The sequence below is a fragment of the Pezoporus flaviventris genome, unplaced genomic scaffold (genome assembly GCF_033815535.1).
Source record: "Pezoporus flaviventris isolate CSIRO_AGI_PZ_B2104156 unplaced genomic scaffold, CSIRO_AGI_Pfla_v1 ptg000022l, whole genome shotgun sequence".
NCBI classification, from domain to species: domain Eukaryota; kingdom Metazoa; phylum Chordata; class Aves; order Psittaciformes; family Psittacidae; genus Pezoporus; species Pezoporus flaviventris.
Genome location: NW_026892570.1, coordinates 7,410,192 through 7,436,936, shown reverse-complemented (window position 1 = coordinate 7,436,936; position 26,745 = coordinate 7,410,192). Strand labels below are relative to the sequence as shown.

The 26,745-nt window shown below is 37.9% G+C and overlaps 1 protein-coding gene across 1 annotated transcript in view; it reads left to right on the top strand.

The window, feature by feature from the left end:
- The window catches only part of SPTLC1 (serine palmitoyltransferase long chain base subunit 1), a 37,914-nt gene extending 11,690 nt beyond the window's left edge, over positions 1-26,224 (top strand). Inside the window, 12 exon segments of the mRNA XM_061456368.1 lie at positions 3,599-3,692; positions 4,147-4,219; positions 8,272-8,404; positions 10,105-10,234; positions 11,905-11,994; positions 13,037-13,144; positions 14,528-14,623; positions 14,722-14,818; positions 19,380-19,434; positions 23,301-23,418; positions 24,308-24,381; positions 24,828-26,224. Coding sequence (XP_061312352.1) covers positions 3,599-3,692; positions 4,147-4,219; positions 8,272-8,404; positions 10,105-10,234; positions 11,905-11,994; positions 13,037-13,144; positions 14,528-14,623; positions 14,722-14,818; positions 19,380-19,434; positions 23,301-23,418; positions 24,308-24,381; positions 24,828-24,921 — 1,162 coding nt within the window. The 3' untranslated portion in view covers positions 24,922-26,224.
- Positions 26,225-26,745: the final 521 nt, after the last annotated feature.

Below are 26,745 nucleotides of genomic sequence, written 5' to 3'. Positions count from 1 at the left end.
AAAGTATTTCTTACTTTAAATGTTAGGGTTTGCCTTGGGGTGGGTTTTTTTTTGTTGGTTGGTTGGTTGGTTGGGTTGGTGTTTTTTTTGTATTGAGAGTGGAGTGGGAACACTTTGTCTTCATTGTGGGTCTGTATTGTGTGTTAGTAATTTATTTCATTCTTTCTGAATATGTAGACTTAGACATCCAATAGTGGTTACCACCTTTGTATTAGGGGTTGGGGAGGAAAAACACTCATCACAAATCACTACAGAAGAAACTGATTTTGCAGCTAGCCACTTGACACTTCATGAAAAGTTGTTCCTCTTTGGACTATCAGAAGTGGAGATGATTATGTTGCTTTGTGAGGAAATGATGGTTCAGTATTCCTTGTGTGTTACAAGGCTTTTAAAATGTATAAAGACTTAGGCAAGAGTCACAGTATTTCAGAGATTGCTTTAAAATTTCTTCCACAGGCTTCAGATTTGTCAGTAACTTTTACAATATAAGCATTCTTAATATCCTTCTAGTGACCCAATAATTTAAAATAAGTCAGTGACAGAGCACAATTATTTGCTGTCATAGGGAACTCCATTTTGATGGTTCTGTCACCATAGAAAAGTGTGCCTCAGAAAAGAGATGTCTCTTTTAATCAACTGTGATGTGAATAATCCTTTATTGTTCAGAATTTTGAAACAAGCTCTACTGTGGACTTAAGAAAAGTGTTGCGTGTTTAAAAAAACCCTGAACAAATAGTCATAGTGCATAGCATGGTTTGGCCTGGAAGGGATATCAAAGATGATCTCATTCCAACCCTCCTGCCATGGGCAGGGACACCTTCCGTCTCTTGGGTTTTTTTTGCAAGGTGCTCACCAGCAGCATTTATTTGGTTTTCAGAGAGTCTCAGTGCTTACCAGAGGGGTTTGTTCCATTTCAGGGTGTTACGTTTCTTATGAGGCGTGATGCTGGTTTGGGGTACTTGTGAATTTGGAGAAGGTTTGTCTTGTTTCGGGCAGTGTCTTCCACTCGAGGTTTTGCTCCATTTTTGTGGTATGCCGCTGCTCATAAGTGGCAACTACCTTACATCATCCCTTACATGTGTACATACAACTAGCATCTGACTTGGTGACTGTGTGACCACCCAAAGCAGCCCTGAAAGCATAAACCTAGTGTTGCCTTGAAAATGAAGCTATAATTTCCCCCTTTCTTAAGGAAGTTGTGAGCTTTCCTACGACTGACAGCACTGTTGTGAGCAGGCACCTTCCTCTCATTTTTAGCAATAATAGACTCAGTTCTGTCCTGCTGCCTCAGAAAGGGCAAGGTCCTACATCTTGATGAGGCAAGCCCAGGCACAGCTACAGATTGGGTGGAGAAGTGATTCAGAGCAGCCCTGCAGAGAAGGAGTTGGGGGTATTAGCTAATGAGAAACTGAACATGAGCCAGCTTCAGTGTGCACTCGCAGCACAGAAACCACCCATATCCTGGGCTGCATCAAAAGCAGCGTGACCAGCCAGTCAAAGGAGATGATCCTGCCCCTCTACTCTGCTCTTGTGAGACCCCACTTAGAGCGCTGTGTGCACTTCTGGTGTCCTCAACAGAAGGACATGGAGCTGCTGGGACAAGTCCAGAGGAGGGCCATGAGGATAAGGAGACTGGAGCACCTCCTATATGAAGGCAGGCTGAGGAAGTTGGGTCTGTTCAGCCTGGAGAAGAGAAGGCTGCGTGGAGACCTCATAGCAGCCTTCCAGTATCTGAAGGGGGCCTGCAAGGATGTTGGGGAGGGACTCTTCATTAGGGACTGTAATGATAGGACAAGGGGTAATGGGTTTGAAGTTAAACAGGGGAAGTTCAGCTTAAATATAAGGAAGAAGTTCTTTACTGTGAGGGTGGTGAGGCAGTGGAATGCGTTGCCCAAGGAAGTGGTAAATGTTCCATCCCTGGTAGTGTTTAGGATCAGGTTGGACGGAGTTCTGAGCACATGGTTTAGTGTGAGGTGTCCCTGGGTATGGCAGGGGGGTTGGAACTATCTGATCTTAAGGTCCCTTCCAACCCTAACCATTCTATGCTTTTATGGTATGTGCCAAAATCTGTAGGTGTAGGCCTGCTCTTCTGAATATTTACAAGCCACATAATAGGACTTCTAACATTTGGTACAGCTTGTTGATGAGCAAGACCGAGGAACAGATCCAGGTTTGTTTTAATGACAGTTTCCCAAGACAGTAGCATATGTGTAATGCTACTACTGTGCAGGAGATGTGCTACAGTAATGCAGGATTGCTCCTATATGGGGTCAGGTTCAACTTGTGTCAGTTTAATGTCATGGAATGGCAGTGTTGAACATGCACAGCACATGTACTCCTTTAGTAGAAAGCTTTCCAAAGCAGTTTAGTAAGCTTTGCAATTGATTGGATAAAGTAACGTGTTTTATTTTTCAAGGGAACAGATCTAAAAACTTTGAGGGTTTTTTAGGTGAAGTTCAGGCAGTTCAGTGTTTTTGTTAATTTGTAATGTGTATCTTGGACTTTAGAGTTTACTTGCTTTGCACACCAAATGTAGCTATTGAAATACTGTCAGCAGCCAGGTTTGGAGCAGCTGTGCGCAGACATTTGAGCAGCCTTGCTTTATTTTGATTGCGAAAACTGCTCAGTGCTCAGTGCTAGTTTCCGCATTGGAAAAGCTTGTTGAGATTTCTGAGTTTGAGGAATAATATAGGACTTCAACTGTAATATTTGACTATACATACAGAAATGGGCAGATGTGAAGTTTTATCTTTGATTTACCTTTGAGACTTCTTTGCACTGAGTCATTATTAAAACTTCTAATTTTGTAGTATTGAAGTATATAACTGCTTTTAAGATAGATGAGATGCTTGCCATAATAGCTGTTTTTATCTTAGATTTTTAATAACTGCTTATCTAAATCATAATCTTTTGGGGTAGAAAATTTCTCTGCCCTTTGCTTCATATACATCATGCACTCGTTCATTTGTGAATATTGTGTTTTCAGACTTTGTGTTTCTTGATTACATGAATTATTCAAACTGTTATGGGTTAAACAGAATTGGAAACTTGAGATGACAATATGAAACTTGATAAGACAATACTTTTGCCTGCTGACAGCTACTATTTGTATTTCAGGAGCTGTGTTCAGTATAAGATTGGTGGTGTGGGTTCTGTGACAAAAACATCAGTTTTAAATTAATTTTTATCATGGAATTAAGTAGGAACTAAATTTCCTTTTTTATTTGTAGTTTTTCTTCTTTAAAATAGATTCCACTTTGCTTCTAAAGGAGAAGCTTTATATATCTCTTAATATATCTTTTCAGTATATATCTTCTGTAATCATCCTTTCAATAAAGAATCCCAAAACTAAGCATCTCGGGAAGGTGTTTATGGTTTATTTAAATACAGGAATAAATTTTTTGCTGAGTATAGTAGTATATTTGTGACTTGGCAAGGAACTTATATACTGACTGGCAGCTGCAAAGGAAGAAGTGTGAAGAGGGTATCTTGACAAAGCTGTGTGCTGTTTACAGTTGAAAAATGAAACTAGTGTACTGTTTGACTGTTCATGAAAATGGTAACAGTTCATAACAAAAGGTCTGTAATTTTTTTTCAGTCCTCCCACCCATATAATCACTGTTAATGGCAAGGAATGTATAAACTTTGCATCATTCAACTTTCTTGGACTTTTGGATAATGAAAAGGTTAAGGTGAGTTCTTCCAGTTACTGTATTTGTGCAGTTATTCCTCTTATACTTTGTGTGTTATCTTGAAATTAAGAGTGACTTCAGAAAGCACCAACTTTGTCAAGGAAGTATTCTTGTAAAGCAGCAAGGAGGATCATATACGTTTTAATTTTGTTCTAGTCAAGTTTGTCTTTTTACTGAAATTTCATCTGTCCTTTCTTCACAGTAACCAATTATCAAGTAAGATTAGTATCTAATGTCCTTAATCATTAGAATGCACTTGTCTAAAGTAGTTTTGATGTGAAATTAATTCACAGAATTCTGTTCGTTGTTATACTTTATGTAAAGCATGTCATATTACATGATGATTGGTATAAAATATGTGATAATTGGTATAAAATTCTCACTATGAAGTGTACAGAAGAGTTGGAAATTTAGTTTAGGAATAAGTATGTCATATAATTTTTTTCTTTCAAAGACTGCAGCCCAGGCATCTCTGAAGAAATACGGTGTTGGCACTTGTGGACCTAGAGGATTCTATGGTACTTTTGGTGAGTAACTTTCTCTAATCTGACAGTGTTCAGACTGTTTGGTAAGTCAGCCAAAATAGCCCTGTATATAAGCAGCAGATAATTTCTATTGCTGTGAATAACAGTTACCCTCTAACACACTTTTTACTGTAATTGTTAAGGATTGGTAGTGTTTATTATTAGTAGCTTTGTTTCTTATTCATTTTATGAGTTTCACTTACTTTTTGTAATGCTGGTGTTGGAAAATTGTGAAGTTAAATATAAACTGGTTTAGTTCTGGTCACCAAAGTAGAAAGGGAAAATAAACATACTAGAATTTAATCATGCATGGTGAATTTAAGTGTAAATTAATAGTTTTCTAAGTAGACCACAAGAGGGCAGTCTGATTTCTATGATAAAAATTATAGTTAAGTTTATCTAATGCTGTGGTTAGAATGAAGTTTTCCTTTGCTGATAACTTTTAAGTTGTAATTAAGAGATTTTATGACACAAACAGGTGTTACTAAGGGTTTTTTCATTCTTTTAAGAAGTATAAGTTGTTAAATATCAGATTCTAGAAATAGTTCATTACAGGCATTTGGTATTTTGAAATACTGTATGGAAACCAAAAAGTAATATATGAATAGTTGCACAGTTGTAGGCTAAAACCATCAACTCATCATCTTGTGGACTTTCTGATCTTCCCAGAGGAGATGGAATTCACAGTGTGTTTGTGCTCAAATGATTTCCCAGATGTAGCTTTCTATAGCCTTGACTTGAAATCAAAACTAACTTGAACTTTTCTCAGTCAAGCTAGTCTTTTAAGTGATCAACCAGGAACTCTACCTGTTTCGATTTGTTAGAAGTTTATATATCAGAGCAAAGTTGAATCTTTGATACCAATCTTGCAGATTGTTCATTAGCATAAAACTACTACTCATTTCTAAAGCAGGTTCTGGTTGCCCCTTATTACTAGAGAGCTTTCAGGAACTGATCAGTTTCACAATGATCTGTTGGAATTCCTCCAAAATGCACTAACAAGCTCAAAGAAACTTGTGGACTAATGCCTCCTGTGTTTTGAGTTCAGGCTGGTTTTAAGTTTTATTAAACTTTGCTTCCTTCTAATAATTACTCAAAACAGACCGGTTAAATTTTCTTGTCTGTTAAGTGAGAGATTATTTGTGGTGTTTTCTGCCGCCTTTGAAGGTCTAATCCTAAGATCCAAACTGTATAGCTTTTGCATTGCGTTCATTGGCTTTTGAATTTTTGGGGTAAAAGCTCCATTTCACAAAGAAGGTCATATAATCTGTGGTATTGCTGCATGACATCACTAGTGAAGAAAGCAATTCTCCAAGTGGAGAACTGGTTGAAAATTGACAAACACCTGCTGTTCTTGGATCCCAAACTGCCCTCCTGTTCTCCCTTGAGTTTGAACATTGAGTATTGCAGCATTGTGAGTCTCTGATAAGCACTTCTTACATCAGTAATGTTGTATGCCTCAAACTTTTCACACAAATTTTCATGTGCTGTGACTTTAGTAAATGAGTTATGTTCAGAGCTATGTAGTTTCCTCTTACTTAACTATAGAGATTTTAACTGAGAATTGTCGAATGTTGTCACTCAGTTATCCTACCCCCTTTTAGGGGCTGATATATCAATATTGGAGATGTCTTTCTTTGGAAGCATTAGGTACCATCTTATAATTTATTTTGTATGGAGACTTGATTCTTCATATCTCTGCCTGTTTGAAGGGATTTTGTAGCTTTAGTAAGTCCCTACCAAGACATTTTTGTTTTATGCTGTATCCCTTGAAAACGGTATGCCTTTATCCTGTGATAAGCTTGAAATTCTAGTATATTCACACGTAACTGAATCTTAAAAGTTATTTTCTCCATGATGACAACTGAGGAGTGTATCGCTGTTTTGATGGTGGGGGTTTTTTAAGGCTATTGTTGGTTGCCTAACAGCCACAATTTCAGTACTACTGTGAAGACTGGGACTGGCTACCTGATAAAATATTTAAATTATGATGTGGAATTTGGTCTCGGTTCTGGTTTCTTGCTTTGGATTTGCATGTGAGCACATGTTGGGCACTGAACTGGTATTCATAAAGTTGTTGATAATAATAGCTTTATTAAGGTTTCCTAAGTATGTAGAAAGCTGTTCCAATCATATTTTCCTCTGTGCAAATGTACTCTAGGTAGTGTTTTTGGCTTTCACTTAAAGCTAAGCTAACTCAAATGTTGTAACCAGACAAAGCAAATCACTGCAATAAAGACTAGGAGAGTGAGGCAGTACTTTTTTTTTTGTCACAGTGGAATGGTAGTGAAGCTTTAATTCTGTGAAGCTTAATACTGTCTTAAGCTTTTCAACCTCACAATTATATGAAGCATTCATTACCTTATGTAATGATGTATCAAATTTGTGTATGCTGTATGTCAATTCTGAATGTAAATATTTTTGCCCTTGGCAAAAATTACTAGACTTGCAAATTTGTTTTTTTTGCATAACACAGATCTGATTATATTTGTTAACTGATTGTTATTGACAGTATCTCGTCTGCCTACTGTTCTTACCTAGACCTTGCTCATTGTAGTGCTGGTTGCTGCTGTGTGAAGTTCAGTGAGACTCAGGTTTTCATTTAACTGCAGTGATCTCATAATATTTTTTTTTTTTTTTAATTAAAGGATGTACATGGTCTTTTACATGCAAACAAAACATTTTTCTCCATTAGGTACCACTAGATAGCAAAAGGAAACTTTTCAACTAATAAGTGATTAAACTTTTTGTTTCCATTTAAAACTAGTGGAAAACCAAATAATTTGTTTTCGTTCCTTTTATTTTTGATGCTCAGGTAAACACTAGGAAAGGATTGTTGAAGATTTATAGCTTGCAGTCTCTGGATAAAATTGCTATTGACTGCAATTGGGAGACTGTTGTTTGAAGACATACCTTTTGGTTTTATTGTATAAATACATGAATTGGGTAGATGTGCTTTTTTGGGGAAAGGTTATGCTAAATGTTTTGAGTATGGCAAAGTTAAGTTTTTTACAAAGCTCTTTCTTCCTACACCCTTGCTGTTGGTACCTGGATAGAAATAGCAGCATTGATGTAACTGCCTCATAGGCTATTGAAGAATCTGTATTTTTAACTGATATTGCCTCATCTGATTTTAGTTCCAGTGTACTTTCAATAACTCCAGGAAGGTAATTTTGCCAATGATGATGTTTCAACATACTAAGGACCCCCACTTGCCTTTTAGTCTTATTTCCATTTGACAAAAGGCATAATTCTGACTAACATTTGCTAGCAGAAGCAGGTAGTGGCAAGAGAGATACATAATTAAATTAACAGTTGACCTGATACAGGTTATTTTGCTTAGGCAGAGTACTTAATGCTGTGGTCACCTTTCTGCAGGAACAATCCACTCGCTCTGTGGTATTGCCCTTCTTAATCTTTTGATTTAGTGGTATTTTGTCTCTAACATGGATCACTGACTGACTTAGTTTGGAAAATGCTTGTGTGTGTAATTGTGTCAATTTATCTTAAGCGTGAGTAATCCCTGGCATGCAGATGGTGACCTTTCAGTTGGCTGAAGTGCCTTCAGGAGATGGTATGTGATTGTAGCCTAACAAGAGCAGTTTTCTGTTATAATTATAGATGTGCTATATACAGTGGAAATACCAGCTTGGAAGAACTGACAGTCTGCCAACAGGACCTCATTAATTGCTGTAAATTACATGGCTATTTGTTGTCTGACTGTAGGAACTGTGCTCCCTAGTCACAGTACAGCAACACTGCATCATTTACCTGTGGTCTAATCCTAAATAGATTTTAATTGCCGTGGCATAAGAACATGAGAACCATATTACGTAAATATTTTAAAATCTATCAAAGCTTCTGATCAATACCAGATTACTTGTCAGTTCAAGGCTGGATTGATTGCAGCTGGTTTGGGGAAGTTACTTGATATAATACTCTTCCTACAAATAAACATTCTGTTTGCTTCTGTTGAATGATTGCTGAAAGCAATGATAATTTTTCTGATATGAAAGCAAGTAAACTATCTCAGATATTTTCAATTTTTCACCCAGATGTGCACTTGGAATTAGAAGAACGACTAGCAAAATTCATGAGGACAGAGGAAGCTATTATATACTCTTATGGATTTGCAACAATTGCTAGTGCTATTCCTGCATATTCAAAAAGAGGGGACATTGTGTTTGTGTAAGTATGATTTTCTACTTGGGAAATTCCAGATTAAGGAGTTTTTCCTTAAATTTTTCTTTTTCATTATTGTTAGTCATATTAACTATTTAAAAAATAATGCTGATTTTGACAAAGTATTTCGCTGTACAATGCTCCAGTATTTCTTCTTTGCCAAATACTCTGAATCAAATCAGTTACTGTTTTTATCGTGGAAGAACATGGGAACTCAACTGAAAAAAACAAAACCACAAACTTGTGCATGCAGAAACTGACAGAAGTCTTGTATCTAGGGGTTTTTTTTTTCAAGAAACTGTTTGGTTTCTCTCCTGTTCACTGCTGGCTTTTAACCATTCTTGCGGGACAGTTGTTCCACTCATGCATATTTGCAACAGATTAGTTCGATAAGTATTGGTACATATTAACATTTTTAACAAAAGAATAGCCATGCAGGGTCAAATTAAGGAATCAGAAAGCCTGGTAGCTGGACACTGAGAACTAGAGTCAGAATTTGTCTAAGGAAGATTAGAAACCTAGGGAGAAACAATGTAACAATACTCAAAACTTTCTGAGCCAGAAAAGGAGGGTTTGCATTCAGCGGTAGTAAGTGGATTTTTCTTAAGCCTTCCTGTTCTTTCAGTATGTTTGTAAATCTAATATTCACTGTGCTTTATGACATGTACCTTCACAGTTACCTTGAACATTTTATGAAAAAATATATAGAAATACCTGTTTTGAACATAACACTTACTCATTTCAGTTGATTCATTTGATTTTTAGACTGAATTGATGCAACTTATCCATGGAGGGAGTGAGTGGCTATGTGGGGCTTAGCTGCCTGCTGGGGTTAAGCCACAACACACTGATAATTTTCTCTTTGCCTGCCAAAATCTTTTTCAGTGCTCTCTTTTTCCAAGTGTAAGGTTTGCAGCCTATTTGACTTCCTTATAGAAGTTCTTTCATAACTTCTATCATAGTTTTTGGTCATCTTTGGGCATTTTCCAGATCAGTTTTATTGAGATGAACGGCCAGGATTTTGCTCACTATTCAAGGATGCCAGTGTACAATTTCAGCTTTACAGTGACAAAAGATCCCTCCATATTTAAAAGCAGCTTGGTTGAATACTGCACTTAGCATGTGCAGGAGGTTTGATTTACGTGACACTTTTAAAAGATTACTTAAATTTAAGCAGTTGTGAAATTGCATGCCCCATCATTTTCAGAGTTTTGCTTTTCCAATACTTAAAAATAGCAGTTTTTTGAACAATGAGTTAGTAATTCCCAAAGCATATTAAAAAGCAGCTTTTCAGTATGTGGAGGACCACTATAAATGTTATAGGCACATCTTTGCACTTTTTTCTAAGACCCAAAGTAAATTGAGTGAGATGTTTCTGGTATGATTACCATGGTACTGTAGCTGATCCATGGAATGCTGTGCTCAGGTAGACTGCTGTCACATACAAACAAAAGGACCAGTGTACACTTAAAAAAACCCCAAACTGTTGGCTTGCTTTTAGTGTCTGTAGTACTTAGGTTGAAAAGTTTTGAAAATGAGTTTTCAAAATGTAAATAAAATACGATTCTTCAATGTGATTTTATGAATAAACCTAATTTACAGCTGAATACAGTTATCTGCTCAAAAGCAGGACAGTCCTTATAGACAGCTTTCTTTGAATAATTGTTAAACCAATGCAAACTTAAAAGGGCTTGTTGTATTTACAGAGATGAAGCTGCTTGCTTTGCTATTCAGAAGGGATTACAAGCATCTCGTAGTAACATCAAGTTATTTAAGCATAATGATATGGCTGACCTTGAGCGACTGTTGAAAGAACAAGAGACTGAAGATCAAAAGGTACCATTCCTTTGAAGAAATATTTGTACTCTTTTGTGCCACACCCCCCCATTTTTTAACTGAGTTATGTAATTCAGTGGATGCAATGCTTGTAGGCAGTTATTTAGTTTTCATAAATCTCTATTGAGGAATTAATATTGCTTATGTAAATAAGATAGGGGGTTTTTTTTAATTTTATTTTATTTATTTGCATTTGTCTGCCTATCCAGTGGAAGTGAGCAGTTGTGGAATATCTTTATGTGCAGATATACTGTTAAATACTATTACCAGTTCAAATGCCACACTATAAAATCAACACAAAAGTGGCTAGTCCTAACCCTTTCATTTAGAGAATCAACATGATTTATTTTATTTTTTTTTCCCCTGACTTAAATTCTTCCCCTGTCTTGCATTCAACTCTTAAGATTTTCTCTCTCTTGAAACATTTGGGTCAGTTTGGCTAGCTTCTCATTCTGACAGTAGTACGAAAGGGTATCTGAAAGCAGCTAATGAATTTTAAAAGAATTGTCACTATGGGCCTTGCTTGCAGTATGCTGGAAAATTAACAGACAATTGGAAGAAAGCTGATGCTGTGCTAATATTCAAAAAGTAAAGTAGATAGACTGCATAATTATAAGCCAGTCAGCATAACATCAGTCTAAATCAGTAATGGATCTGATTAATATTAAATATATAGACAACATACTAGTTAACATACCTTCATGGAAAATACATGTTGTCTTATATGAGTTTTTAGATGTGGCTGACAGACTAGTGATGCAATTTGTGTAACATGTTTGATTTGTTAGAGCAGAGTGCTTTGATTTAGCTACACGGTTAAAGTTTCTTATTGTAATTAGCTGAATGTGAATATAAAGCTGGTAGCCAAGAGCTTAATATAGACCATGTGTGTTTAACTAAGACTAGGAGGAGTAGATGTTACCACTAGAGTTCATCCAACTTGTGGAATGGACTGTGCCTGGTTTTTTTGCCTGTCACTCGGAAATGTCAAATAGATGTTCTCTGAATCTTTTTACAAGAACTAAAAGAGGTAAGAAGCATAAAAATATCCTTGATCAGAAGATATCAGTAATTTTAAAGTAAATGTCAGGGGAATAGCATTTTAGAACAACAAAACTCCAGTCATACCACTGAAGTTTAGACAGAAACCAGTACAGGATATTCTTACAGTCTACACTGGCTAGACATCAGAGAAGGAGATTGTAACTTGAATGTTATGAATATTTTTGGATTGTGTTTTCTGAAGGCACTACTACAGAGCTTTGTGCTGCATTGAGGATCCTGGTGCACTTGTTGAAAATCCTTCTAAATGCTCAGGCTAATGATGAATATAATAGGAACCAAGATTTATTAGTAGTTGTTATATAGTTGTATTGTTTGTATTTTATTCATAAAGTTCAAATGAATTGGTTCTGATCTGTTGCAAAACAAGACATCATAAATCTCTTGCAAGAGTCAAAAATTTTATTACAAAATAAACTAGACAAATGAGGCATTTCAAGTTTTGTTACGAATGATAAATGCTAAGTTTAAACTAAAGTAAATGCTTACTTGAAAAAGAGACAGTATCTTCCTTCCCTTTCATTCCTCTCTTTCCCTATCAAAAAATCTTCAGTGCTTTTCATGTTAGTAACAGTTGATATGAACTGAAACCTTATCTTTTTCTCAAGAATCCTCGTAAGGCCCGTGTAACTCGAAGGTTTATTGTAGTGGAAGGATTGTATATGAACACAGGAGATATTTGCCCTCTTCCAGAATTGGTAAGTGGTTTCAGCTTGCCTTTAAAACTCTATGTTTGAAAACATGCAGCTAATGGAATAGTATTTGCGTGTAGCTAAGCCTACTATGAAAAGCTCTGCATGCAGGATTTTTTTTGTTTACCTTTTCATTTCCTCAAACATTCATGAATGAAATGATGATCCCAAGTCCTGCATTGTTTTGAAACTTCTGATCAGGATTCGGATTCTGATGGTATACCTGATGGCATATTAGTGAGACTTGCAAATGAGCTGTCATTTTGTGCTGGCTATGTTCTAGTAGATAATGGGAAAAATGCTATGGAGCTGTTGGAGCAAGTCCAGAGGAGGGTCACAAGGATGATAAAGGGGCTGAAGCACCTCCCATGTGAAAATAGGCTGAGAAAGTTGGGGGCTGTTCAGCCTGGAGAAGAGAAGGCTGCATGGAGACCTCATAGCAGCCTTCCAGTATCTGAAGGGCGCCTACAAGGATGTTGGGGAGGCACTCTTCATTAGGGACTGTAGTGATAAGACAAGGGGTAATGGGTTTAAAGTTAAACAGGGGAAGTTCAGCTTAGATATAAAGAAGAAGTTCTTTACGGTGAGGGTGGTGAGGCAGTGGAATGCATTGCCCAAGGAAGTTGTGTATTCTTCATCCCTGGCAGTGTTCAAGGCCAGGTTGGGCAGAGCTGTGGGTGACATGTTTTTAGTGTGAGGTGTCCCTGCCCATGGCAAGGGGGTTGGAACTAGATGATCTTAAGGTCCTTTCCAACCCAAAGTATTCTATAATTCTTTGATCATCTTGAAAGTACTTGATAGCCTACTTTAAAAAAAAAAAAAAAAAAAAGGGTATAGGAACATTTATGAAATTTGCTCTGGTCTTACATTCTGGGAGAATTTTGAAGGCTTTTAAAGTGCCTTCATGACAGAATACAACTCTAGAGCTGACATTTTTGCAGTCTGCAGGATACTGTACTTGTCTGTCTTTACCTTATCTCCCCCACCAATTTTGTTACTGAATTCTGATTGGCTTGACTTGTATTTTATATCACTTGCTCTGTTTTAGGTAAAATTGAAGTATAAATACAAAGTTAGAATATTTTTGGAGGAAAGCCTTTCGTTTGGAGTCCTTGGAGAACATGGAAGAGGAATTACTGAACACTTTGGAATAAATGTAAGTGCCTTTTTTGTGAGTTGTATTATGAACACGACACTTGTACAGAAACAACTTACACAATTGATTTCTTGTGCCTGTGCATTACGATAGAAATTTAGACATAGTTTTCTTTATCAGTCTTAAAGCATTCAGGTCTTTGCACTTTTGTTTCACTTGCTTACATGGAATAATTTTATTTATCTTTTGTGAGGTAGATAACTAAAGGATTTTTACAGTGTGTAATTTTATCTCTCTTTGGGACACTCGATGGGATGATGATTGCAGTATTATCCAGCTACTTACACGTAAAAGTGTCATGCTACAAAGAAATATTTGGGGACTAGGAGTAGGTCAGAAGAGTATCAGTGTATAGCCAGCCTACTTTGCTCTACTGCCCTTTACTCCAGTGGGGAAAAAAATGTGATAAAGCTTTTAACGGTCCTTTCAAAGGCACTGCTTCAATACTTTACCTACAGATTAAGCTAGACTATTTTTCCAAGAGCATACCATTTATGGTGTTGATTCAGCTGAGGAGTACTTTGGAAATCCGAAACAGTACCCTTGTGGTCATTGGTTACCACAGCTACCTGAGCTGTGGAAGGATGAAGTGCTCTTCTGTTTGCCAATGTCTTAGCGTGGAGCATCTCTCACTACCTTCTAACAGTGTCTTGAGTTCAGCTTGGAAGTGAAATATCAAATTCTGAGGAATTCATTCCATCTTTCCCTATCTCCAACTGTTTTCACTTTAAGTATCTTAATACTAAATGTGGAAAAGAGGGAGAGCTTTAGAAAAGGAAAGAAACAATATTGCTGTGATGCTTGCCAAGTACTATCTGATTAATTGGCTTACGTGTTAAATTAATTTACAAGAATTTACAAGCATAATCTTTCAGTTTTGTCTGCTCAAAATGGGGATGCATAACAGTGGTCATGAGTGTGCATTACAGAGCCTGGCAAAAAATGTTTGCAACCAACAAGTGAAATAAGACAGTTGTGTCTGTAAGGTTCAAACTCTGATTTAACTAGGCTTATGCTCAGTCTTAATCACATTCTAACTCCTACTGACTACAACGAGACTACTTACATTCTTAAACGGCACTGTCACACTGAGTGGTTTGAGGAATTCTCAGCCGTATCTGTATATTTTTTCTGTTTGTGTACTTCACATTGAAATGCCTGGAAAAGAGTGATCCTATTAAAATTATCTACAGATTCGTAAATTTCAATTTCTAAAGTTCTTTTGGTTTGCTTAAAATTATTTCAAATGTAGTTTTATTTTAATATGTGATATTAAAATTATCTTCTCTAGTATTCATGATAATATGAGACAAGATACCCCTTTACTAGATTTATCTTATAGTCCTCATGTAATCATTAATAACTTCTTGATTTAACTGGCAGATCGATGATATAGATCTTATTAGTGCAAACATGGAAAATTCACTGGCTTCTATTGGAGGATTTTGCTGCGGACGATCTTTTATTATTGACCATCAGGTAAGCCAAGCCTTAATTTTAAAGCATTATCTATACTGATGTAAACAAAAAAAGTAAATTCTTTTTTCCTCTTCCTCTCTCCCCTCCCCTTCCTTCAGCGATTGTCTGGTCAAGGCTACTGCTTCTCTGCATCCCTACCTCCTTTGTTAGCTGCAGCTGCTATTGAGGCTCTGAACATTATGGAAGATAATCCAGGTACTTAATTCAGGAAAAATCTTATTCTTCAGTCTTCTTTCAGTCATAATTAATAACTCATATTTTTCCCTGGGCTGATTCCTTAGCCTCTTATTCTTTTAAGTTCTCTCTCTTTTCCAGCTGATTAATTTTACATGCATGGTTTTTATTTTTTCTTCATATAATTTCCCATCCTACTTTTCTTCAGTGTTCAGTGCCCTTATCTTCTTTTAGCTGAAAATGAGCAAGATACTTGGGGCTAGGAGGGACAGAGATGGGTTTCACTAAGCAAATAGGATATTACTGGTGCTGCCAGGAAAAAGTGGCAAGTCGTAGTAGTAGGGGACTCTACACTGAAAGGGACAGAAGCACTTGTCTGTCGGCCTGACCGGGTCTCAAGGGAGGTGGGTTGCCTACCAGGGGCATGGATCAGGGATGTGGCAGAGAGGCTGCTCTGGTAGGTCCCACGGACTATTACCCACTTCTGGTGATACATGTGGGTGCTAGGGATATAGATAGTAGTAGTCTGGGGAACATAAAGAAGGACTACAGAGCCCTGGGTGAGGTGGTTAGGGGCTCTGGAGCTTAGATAGTCTTTTCGTCAATTCTCCAGGATACAGGGGAGGACCTAAAAAAAGCTAGGAGGATTAACCAGGTTAATAAATGGTTAAAAGGGTGGTGTCACAGTCAGGGGTTTGGGTGCCTTGAACACAGGACCCAAGTTTGTAGGCCAGGTTTACTGGGGGCTGGTGGAGCTGGTCTGATAAAGAAGGGAAAGAGCAGTTTTGGTAGGAGGCTTGCCAGACTGGTCAAGGAGGCTTTAAACTAGATGTGTTGGGGGAGGGGGGCATCATTCCATTCCAACACACCCAGTCAGTTGCCAGCACCTATAATAAATGTTTGGAGCACTGTAGAGATATCCCAGCTGCTCCAGCCAATGAGCCGGCTTCAGTTGGAGCTCGGCTCAGATGCCTCTATACAAATGCCCGTAGCATGGGGAACAAACAAGAGGAATTAGAGATGTGTGCACGTCTACGGGGGTATGATATAACAGGCATCACAGAAACATGGTGGGATGGCTCCTATGACTGGAGTGTTGGAATGGAAGGTTACAGATTTTTTAGAAAAGACAGGCCTGGCAGGCGGGGAGGGGGGGTTGCCCTTTATGTTAGGGATAGGCTGGAGAGTATGGAACTGTGTCTGGGGACAGGTGAGCAGTGGGTCAGGGTTAAAGGGAGAACAGCTATGGGGGACGTTACTGTGGGGATCTGTTACAGACCGTCTGATCAAGGAGAACCTGCGGATGAAGCATTCTATAGACAGGTAGGAAAAGCCTCACGCTCACAGGCCCTTGTTCTCATGGGTAACTTCAGCCACCCTGATATCTGTTGGAAGGACGGTACGGGCCGGCACAAGCAATCCAGGAGGTTCCTCGATTGTGTAGAAGACAACTTCCTTCTGCAAGTAATAGAGGAGCCGACAAGGAGAGGTGCCATGCTTGACCTCATGCTCACCAACAGGGAAGGGCTGGTTGGGAATGTGATGCTCCAGGGCAGCCTTGGATGCAGCGATCATGAGATGGTCGAATTTGAGATCCTCAGGACAGTGAGAAGAGCGTGCAGCAAGCTCACTGCCCTGGACTTCCAAGACAGCAGACTGCGGCCTCTTCATGAACCTGCTTAGTAAGGTTCCATGGGATATAGCCCCAGAGGGCAGGGGGGCCCAAGTCTCTTGGTTGATATTCAAGGATCACCTGCTACAAGCTCAGGAGTGTTGCATCCCAACTAGAAGGAAGTGCAGCAGGAGAGACAGGAGACCTCCTTGGATGGATAAGGAGCTGCTGAGGAAAATTCAAATGAAAAAAGAGGCTAAAAGAGGCTTATAATAAGTGGAAGCAAGGACAGATGGCCTGGGAAGAGTACAGGAATGTTGTCTGGGAAGCTAGGGACCAGGTTAGGAAAGCTAAGGCCCAGTTAGAATTAAACTTGGCTAGGGGTATTAAGGATAACAGGAAGGGATTCTACAGGTACATAGCAAATAAAAAACAGACTAGGGAGAACGCAGGCCCCCTCAGGAAGGTCTCAGGAGAACTGGCTAGCCTGGATTTGGAGAAGGCTGAGGTTCTGAATGACTTCTTTGCCTCGGTCTTCACTGGCAAAGGCTCTGACCACACCACGCAAGTCTTAGAAGGCAGATGCAGGGACTGTGAGAATGAAGACGTTGCACCCACAGTAGGAGAGGATCTGGTTCGAGACCCATCTTAAAAATGTGAATGTGCACAAGTCCATGGGACCTGATGAGATCCATCTGCAGGTCCTGAAGGAGCTGGCAAATGAAGTTGCTAAGCCACTGGCCATCATATTTGAGAAATCATGGCAGTCAGGTGAAGATCCCGATGACTGGAAAAAGGGAAATATAACCCCCATTTTCAAGAAGGGGAAAATGGATGACCCGGGGAATTACAGACCAGTCAGTCTCACCTCTGTGCCTGGCAAAATCTTGGAGCAGATTCTCCTGGAAGGCATGCTAAGGCACATGAAAAACAACAAGGTGCTTGGTGACAGCCAGCATGGCTTCACTAAGGGGAAATCCTGCCTGACCAATATGGTGGCCTTCTATGATGGGGCTACAGAACTGATGGACGGGGGTAGAGCAGTTGATGTCATCTACCTGGACTTGTGTAAAGCCTTCGACACTGTCCCACACAACATCCTTGTCTCTAAATTGGAGAGACATCAATTTGATGGATGGACCACTCGGTGGATAAAGAACTGGCTAGATGGCCGCACACAAAGAGTTGTGGTCAATGGCTCAGTGTCCAGGTGGAGACCAGTAACGAGTGGTATCCCACAGGGATCGGTGTTGGGCCTGGTCTTGTTTAACATCTTTGTCGCTGACATGGACAGTGGGATTGAGTGCGCCCTCAGCAAGTTTGCCGATGACACCAAGCTGTGTGGTTCAGTTGATATGCTGGAGGGAAGGAATGCCATCCAGAGGGACCTTGACACGCTTATGAGGTGGGCTGATGCCAAGCTCATGAAGTTTAACCATGCCAAGTGCAAGGACCTACACCTGGGTCAGAGCAATCCCAGGCACAGCTAAGGTTGGGCAGAGAAGAGATTCAGAGCAGCCCTGCAGAGAAGGACTTGGGGGTGTTGGTTGATGAGAAAATGAACATGAGCTGGCTTCAGTGTGCGCTTGCAGCCCAGAAAGCCAACCGTATCCTGGGCTGCATCAAAAGGAGCGTGACCAGCAGGTCGAAGGAGGTGATCCTGACCCTCTACTCTGCTCTGGTGATACCTCATCTGGAGTATTGTGTGCAGTTCTGGTGTCCTCAACAGAAAAAGGACATGGAACTGTTGGAACAAGTCCAGAGGAGGGCCACGAGGATGATCAGGGGACTGGAGCACCTCCCGTATGAAGACAGGCTGAGGAAGTTGGGGCTGTTGAGCCTGGAGAAGAGAAGGCTGCATGGAGACCTCATAGCAGCCTTCCAGTATCTGAAGGGGGCCTATAGGGATGGTGGGGAGGGACTCTTCATTAGGGACTGTAGTGATAGGACAAGGGGTAACGGGTTCAAACTTAAACAGGGGAAGTTTAGATTGGATATAAGGAGGAAATTCTTTTCTGTTAGGGTGGTGAGGCACTGGAATGGGTTGCCCAGGGAGGTTGTGAATGCTTCATCCCTGGCAGTGTTCAAGACCAGGTTGGATGAGGCCTTGGGTGATGTGGTTTAGTGTGACATGTCCCTGCCCATGGCAGGGGGGTTGGAACTAGATGATCTTAAGGTCCTTTCCAACCCTAACTATTCTATGATTCTCTGATTCTATTATAATTCTGCTTTATAGACTAGTGATATTCTTCTTTGAGAGCAAATTCCCTCGAGACAAACCAAGGTATGGAAGGTTAAAGATAAATGAATGGCAATATATTTCCATATAATTCACCTTCATTAGCATCGACAGGTTGTAGCACATCTGCAGAGAGATGCAGTACTTAATTTGTCACAAATAAATAAAATCTACAGGGTAGCCCACGCTAATCCTCTGAATTAAACAAAAGCAAGAAAAAAGAGTAAGTTAGAGGACTGTTAGCTGTAGTGATGGGTCAACCTTTAATAAGGAGCAGAACCAAAGTTTGCAGATCCAGGAGTCAAAGTTTCCTGTTGATAATTCTGCAGTGACTTGGTGAAAGGACCAGAGACGGCATGCCTGCAGATATTTTATAGATACAAGTAAATTGGACCTGGCATTTCAATCGCATTACCAAGTGTTTGTGTCATCCTTTCCATATGATCATGAACCAGTGCAGCTGGAGTAATGAGATAAAGGGAAGTACGCATTTCTCACATCTTAAAAGCGTGTCATTTCCTGGCAGACATGGGAGTCGGAAACATGTGAAGAGTTGTGAAGAGACTTAGTACTTCAGTCGATATGTGTCTCTTAGTTTTCCTTCCAAATGCTTTTTCTTGAAGTCTTAGACTTACAGAAATATAAAGTAAAAAACGAGATCTCTAAGCTTTTTCTTTTTTTCTTTTTTTTTTTGTTTGGTTTCGTTTTTTGGTTTGTTTTCATGTGTGTAGATATTTTTCAGACTCTCCGGACTAAATGTGAACGAATTCACAAAGCTTTACAAGGGTAAGTGTGTTATTTTGGGTTGGGTTTTTTGTTGGTGGGATTTTGTTGTTTGGTTTGGTTTGGTTTTGTTTTTTTTTTTGTTTTGGGGTTGTTTTTTTTTTTTGGCTGTTGTTGATTTTGACCAGGCCTTCATAATACCAACTTTTTAAAGAACTCTCTTTGACCAAATCTTTTTCTGGTTTTACAGATACTTGGACTGGGATATGTACACTAAATTATATATATATATTAAAGGAAGAAAATAACCCTTTTCCAGTTGTCTCTGTTATGTTACTAACAAGTGTCCAAATTTTAAAAATCCCTTTACAGATGAAATCAGATTACATCTTCACGTTAGTGAGGATGATTGGAAGCCATTACACATTTAAGTCTTCAGAAGAATGGGATATAGCTTTCAATGGCATGAAGTGTTGATAACCATTTTGAAAAAAAAAAAGTCCAAGTAAAAGCATTTTCAATATAGCTTAGCAGATACTCTTTCAGACAACTCAGTGTACCTTGCAGTCACCTTTTAACACAATATTGTTCTTGCATATAAAAGTAGACTGTTAAATAGTAATAGAAGTATCCATAGTTCTGGGGGCACATAGAAGATTGCTAGCATTTATCTGAAAAATAAGGATTCTGTTTAAAATTTACTAACACTATCCTCTCTTAAAATATGTCTATATTGAGTAATTGCTTTTTTCTGTCAGGTTTTGATACTAAAAAGATATAGAAATTACTGTGACTTTTCAACAACTGTTTAATAGGTATGTTAGCTGGTATGTTACAATTTTCAACAGTTTTCTGTTACATATTACAGAAATGAATGACATCTAAACATATGTAAAATCTGTAATGCATGATTGATTGTACTAGCTGGTTTTTTGTGGCATTAGTAACTTAGTTATTCAGTGTAAGTTGCTCGTTACTTCAAATAAGCGATATCCTGCTTAGCTGGCATTTTATGTTAGAACTTTAGCTATATTTGACTTCTTTGGAATAATCCTACTATAACTAATCCTTGTTTCCTTTGGCGGTGTTGTGTTTCAACATGGTTTTAAAATACATGGGCTTTCAGGTCAAAAATACCCAGATGCTTCTATGCTTGAAATTTAAAATTTTGGAGCAACGTAAAAACTGTTAGTGTCTTTTCTTTCTAGTAATGAAATGTTATGATTGAGCTCAAAGGAGAAAATTTGTAACATCCTTCTCTAACTTGTTTCTAGGTATCATTTTGCAAATATGCTTAAAATACAGGGAAAGAATGTAAGGAAAAATTATCAACCTTTTACTTGTTAATATTCACTGCAAAACAGAAGCAAATAAGCCATGGCTGGTAGTTTCCTGTGCTGTGACTGATAACTTTTTTTCACTTAAATTCAGTGATTAGTATAATCACAAATCGACAAGTAGGCAAGATGCCTGAGTGTCTGTAATAGGAATTTTGTATTCTTGCCTTATGAAAAACGGTGTGGTAATATAGGTGTCAAAAAAAAAAAAAAAGTGCTTCTAGGTCATACTGGGAAAGAATTTGAAAGATTTAACAATACCAGGGAACTGGGAAGCCCTGTAACAGAAAAACTATCCTAACAATTGCATAAAGCAATATTATAGGGAAGATTTGAATTAGTATTTTCAGGGTCCAGTGTGTTTTTGTTAATAAAACCACACTAGAAAAAGTGTGTGATGGTTTGAAGAGGAGGCAGAGTTTTCGGAAAAGCTTTCTTCAGTGCTGTGATGTTAAGTGTACTCATCTTCCTTGCCTAACTATGACTGCTGCTTGATTCCAGTTCTTTATGGTACAGATATCATTTCTTATTGTCTATGGCAGTTTGTAAAGCATAAGAAAAGGCAGTAAGAAATGGGATAATTAACACAAATTGGGAATTTTCCTAACTTTCTTAACAACCTTTAGATAAAGTAGATTTCAGTTGTGTATTTAAGAAATATCTAGTCTCAGAAAGTAGAAATGAAAAAGCACTGTTGTGGGAAGACATAATTTTGTGGACTTTTTAAAAAGCATGACAAGAGCAAGAAGTACCCCTTCAGCAGTTCATTACTTACTATGTATCCTACACCTGGCTGAGAATTTTCCAACAAAGCAGGTTTTTATTGAGGAAAAGTGGATTTAATTTAAAGATTTTTTGCTATCAGAGAAACTTGGTTTTTTGGTTTGTTTTTTTTTTTTTCAATGAGACCTTGTTCTAGATTTCTGTTAGGAAAACTGACAAGTGTTTATGGTGTTCCAAGCAGCATGGTTACACAGGGTTTCCTACTGCCAGGAGCTTGGACTGCCACACAATTCTGAAGCCCAGCCTTGTAGCTGGGATGAGGAAGATGCTCCCCAAGGCTACTTCAGTACTGGTATGTTAATGTTGGGAAGCATTCCTAGACACTGGATCTCAATTGTCTGCTCTCCGAAATTATTGGAGTGATCTGTGGCATAGGTTTGGCCCAGGCCAAACAGTGCTCTTTGAAAGGACTCCTGGATACAGTTCAAGAGTTGGTGTGAGCCAGGAGCTGTTCACACTATTCAGTTTGGATGTGGGCACCCTGATGCGAAGGCTCACATTTTAGAAGTATGGATGTGAATCATTCCAAACCCATTCACCACACAGCCAGAAAACAGTTCAAGGCATATTTAATTTATTAATATAAAACTAGCCTTAAAAGAAACATTGGAGTTCTGGAGGCTAGTTTTGTTCCTTTGTTACTTCAAATCAGCTCTTCCAGATATTTCTTTTTGTGTAGGAGTTGTATTTGGTTAATTTGCAAGTGCAGGGGAACAGCACCAGAATATTTGCAGTTTTGTGCCTGAAGAAGAAAATCAGTTTGATTTGTCTTTCTGAAATGAACTGTGAATTGAAATATCATTGCAGAAATAATACAAGATGCTTTCCATGCTAAAGTATGATTTTATTTTTTTCTAGGTTATAATTGATTCAGTGTGTCTCTAGTGCCAGTTTTCTCTCCTCCAGGCTCCAGTTCTGGCATTTATGGATTTAACATCTCTTCTGCTGACTGAGTCTTGAACTTTGTAAAAATAGAAAACTTACTTGAAAATCAGGGTATATACTTAAAATGAGTGTGAGGCAAGCTCATCAAAATCAGGAAATCAAAATCACATCTGATGGTAGACATGCGTTTATGGGACCTGTGAACACTGGAGACCAGAGGTCTTTCTTGGGTATTGGATACAGCTTTTTGGAGGGGAATAACACAGTCCTGAATCAGAACAGTGACAATCAAATGTCAGTCATTCAGCCAGATTCTAGGAACCCAGTTATCAACTGTCCTTATGTACAGATTTGGGAACAATTCTAGTAATATAACTAGTTTTAGGGGAGCTTCTGACTAAATGACAAACAATGTTGTAAATATTTTCTTACAGGAAATAATTAAAAATCATAAATATTGGGAAAAAAAAACCAAAAAGAAAATCCCACCTTGTTTCTATTTGTGACAGAAGTGGGTAAAAAGAGTTACTATTATTTATTTTCTTAATATAGATTCCAGAGACTTTACTTAACTAGCTGTGTTTTTATCAGCAACATACAAGCCTCACACTAACATTTCTCCTGCCTCAGGATCCTTTAAAATTTCTGAATCATTAATCCTTTTTGCAAAAGGAGTCACTATTGTTACATAAACTTGCTGAAGCTACATTTAGTAAACTCCTTAGTAAAGATGTTCCCTTGATAAGCTTTGTTGTCTTTACCTATTGCAAACTGAAACGCATATGTGCTTTACCTGCATCAGTATTACTGAAGTGAAATATCCCTCTCTTCTCACTCACCAGCTACTACCTAGAACACTTACTACCTAGAACTTCAACATGTGCTCAAGAAAGGTATGCATTGAAGGCTTTTTGTTTGTTTTAGGATTTCTGGCTTAAAAGTAGTGGGAGAAACTTTTTCCCCAGCATTGCACTTACAGTTGGAAGAAAGCCATGGATCTCGGGAAAATGATGTCAAGTTACTCAAAAGAGTCGTGGATTATGTAAGTGTCCCCATAGAAAATAAAATATATTGTTGTATTTGAATGTAAACAATGCATATGAAGTGCATATGGGTAGAGAGGCTTGTTGGGTAACTTGCTGTAATGTCTTGCAGGGATGCTGCAAGAAACTCAGTTTGTTTACTGATTATAATGCTATATTAGAGACCATCTTCTAAAAATTTCATGCTGCAGATGTTTAGGTCTGTAGCACTGCATGAAAATATGTAATTAGACCTTTTATTTCACAAAATAATTATTTCCTGCTTTGTACTTCAAAACTCAAGTTCAATTTGCATATAAAACTTTTGCTTAGAAAACTTTTATGTTTCTGAGAATAAAGGCTATCATTTTAAGAGTTCTGGTGGAATGTTTTAACCATCTGAAGTCTAGTTTTCTGTAATTTTGTTTGTTTGAGTACATGAACTTGCTTTTTTCAGTGAAGAATATCATGTTTTATATATAGTATTTTTTTCATCTTCAGTACCCTCTTTCTCCCACGTGAAGGAGATGAAGGTAGTTGAGGAAGTTTTCTATTTCAGGTGGCAGGTAAACAAGATTACACAGCAAAAAACTCTGAAGTTGATTGCCTTGAAAACATGCTTAAATATGATTTAATAGCCTAGTTAATACAGCATTTTTGTCTGATTACTTGGAGCTGAAAGCTAAAGAAGCTGCACCCTAATACATTTTATGTGTTCATAATTCCATGTGTTTATGCTGTGTTAAATTTAGAGATGATTTTTCACAGACTTATAAACCTTCATTTAGGAAAGAACTTACAGTTATTGTGACACCAGACTCATAGAAATTAGTTATATGTATTTGGTTATCAAAAGACTGCAATCAGAAGTTCCCAGATTGACAATTGCTGTATCTTCTTTATTTGTAGTGCATGAATAGTGGTATTGCATTAACTCAGGCCTGCTATCTGGAGAAAGAAGAAAAATGTCTTCCTCCACCTAGGTTAGTAGAAAGTCAGTACATCATTTAATTTTATTGGATATGACTGTCTCTTTTCATACAATGAAAATGGGGTTTTGTTCAATAGCCTGGTTTGAATAGTTGGTCCTGTAAATATTTGGAAATGTTCCATTTTGAGGTATATTGTCAGTGACTGTTACAGGATCCTGATACCTTGAAATAAGTGTATCAAAACTACCAGGCACATTTCCATGATCTACACATGATCTGCAAGTAAAAAATATGATAATCACATATCTGTAGTGTGATGTAGTTAAAAAGAGGTAATCTGACCATTTCTGCTTAGACAAATGTGTTGTTTCTGGCTGAATTTGAATCCATAATAATTTCCCTAGAGAGAGTGGTCTTAATGTGTTAAAATTGGTACAAGAAAAATTCCGAAGGTGAACCAAGGAGTAAATTTTACTTTGTATGTTCTGTTTTTCTAGTATTCGAGTAGTGGTAACAGTGGAACAAACAGACCAAGAACTGGACAAAGCTGCATCACTTATTAAGGAAGCTGCACAGTCTGTATTGAATTAGACTGCTGGATTGGATTCCTCTTTCCCCAGTTTACCAGGTTGTAGTTTACACTGTGTAGGGACTTCCAGGTTTTTCCACTGATGGCCTTGAAATCTGTCTGAGTAACATGATTGTTCCAGAACAGTACAAATGCAGTGAGGGGAAGAATGCTGAATTTTTGAACCTGTGAATGACACAGTGTACTTGCAATTCGCTCTACCACTTACCAGCGTTTTTTCAAACGGAATATCACTGTTGCATACATGACTCTTTCATAAGTTGCATCTAAGAAGTTTTCAGTTAATTTCTTCAAACGCTTAAGTTTGAAGATTCAAAAATGTGTATAAATGTTGTTTTCTTCCAAAACATCTAAAATATATCTCCACATATCCTTAGAATTTAGGAACTTCAAACAAGTTTCAAGGAAATCCCCACACACACCCCCTAAAGATAGGCTGTTCCTAATACTGTCAAAAGGGAGTATGTAACACTTTAAGAGATGATTTTATGCTATGTTATGTCATTCATGATTAACTATAGAAGGAACTTAAATTCCATTTTTGTTTATATCTTTCTCTAACCATTTTTGTAAACCAGGTTTTAAGAATGCCTGGCCAGAGAATTCCATTGTCTAAATGGTAAATCCATATTAAATACTACTTTCTTTGTGCATTTCATATGTAATCATATGCATGTTTGATATTATGGGTGAGGTTTTTCATATGATTAACTTTAAAACATGTAACCTGAAAACTCTGAATTTTGAAATTCATGTAATTCCATTATAGTATGTTCAGTCAGGCGGACTTTGTGCTGTTCTTGAAGAGGAGTCATAAGCAGCATGAGGAATGAATGAAGATTTTGAAACAGCAACTCTGTACTAGTTTAGTCAAACTACTTTGAAGCACTATAATGGTGTGTGCCACATTTTGTTTCTGAGCAGCTATACCTTAGAGGGAAAGATAGATAGCCAATAAGAATTTAGATTGTAGAAAGATTACTGAAACACAGCTCAATGCATGCACTTAAAACCCCTACATAATTGGATAGTCATATATGGAGATTATGCTGTCCAGATTTTCAGGAAGCACAGATGGACATTACAGAGATGAACACATTACACCTATCAGAGGAAGCTGGTAAGGAAGAATTACAGTAAGCTGTACCGTCTTATAAAATAAAAATGATAGCTATGTAGTTCAGAATTTTGCTTTAAGAATGCCTGATCTGTCTTCTGGGTTGTTTTGTACTTACATGCCTTTTGGGTTGCTGCTACAGGACTGTTTTTGAGAAACATCTTTGTTTAAATAAAAAGTTAATCATGTTTGATTCAGATTTTTACTTATCATATAATTAGATTTTGTAGCATGATCAGCTGTATTTTTTTTGAATATTCTGTGTCAGATATGCACAGTCTGTGTTGCCTCCTTGAGTTTATAATGACTGTCCATACACTGGCTTCAAAACTTCTCAGCTTCATGCACTCAGATAAACCACCTAAAGCTGTGTTGGTGCACCATTGTGACTGTTGCTTGACTATTTGATATAGTCGAATCATTATCTACTACGCAGCACAGAGGAATGGTCACCGCAATGTGAAAGAGTATTCCTATTTCACTGACATTTGTGTTTTCTCTATTAACTGTGAGTAAAAGCTTGTGAGAAGCCAACAATTCCAAAGAGTAAAAACATGGGGAAGGAAGCTGATTCCCATTTCACAGACTGGAACTGAAGTGCAGAACAATCAACCTTCTCAAGACCATCAGAAATTAAGAGAAATGGAAATCAAAACCTATGACTATAGTTTGAGCTTGTAAGCCTTTTTTGAGTTGATAGTATAAACCT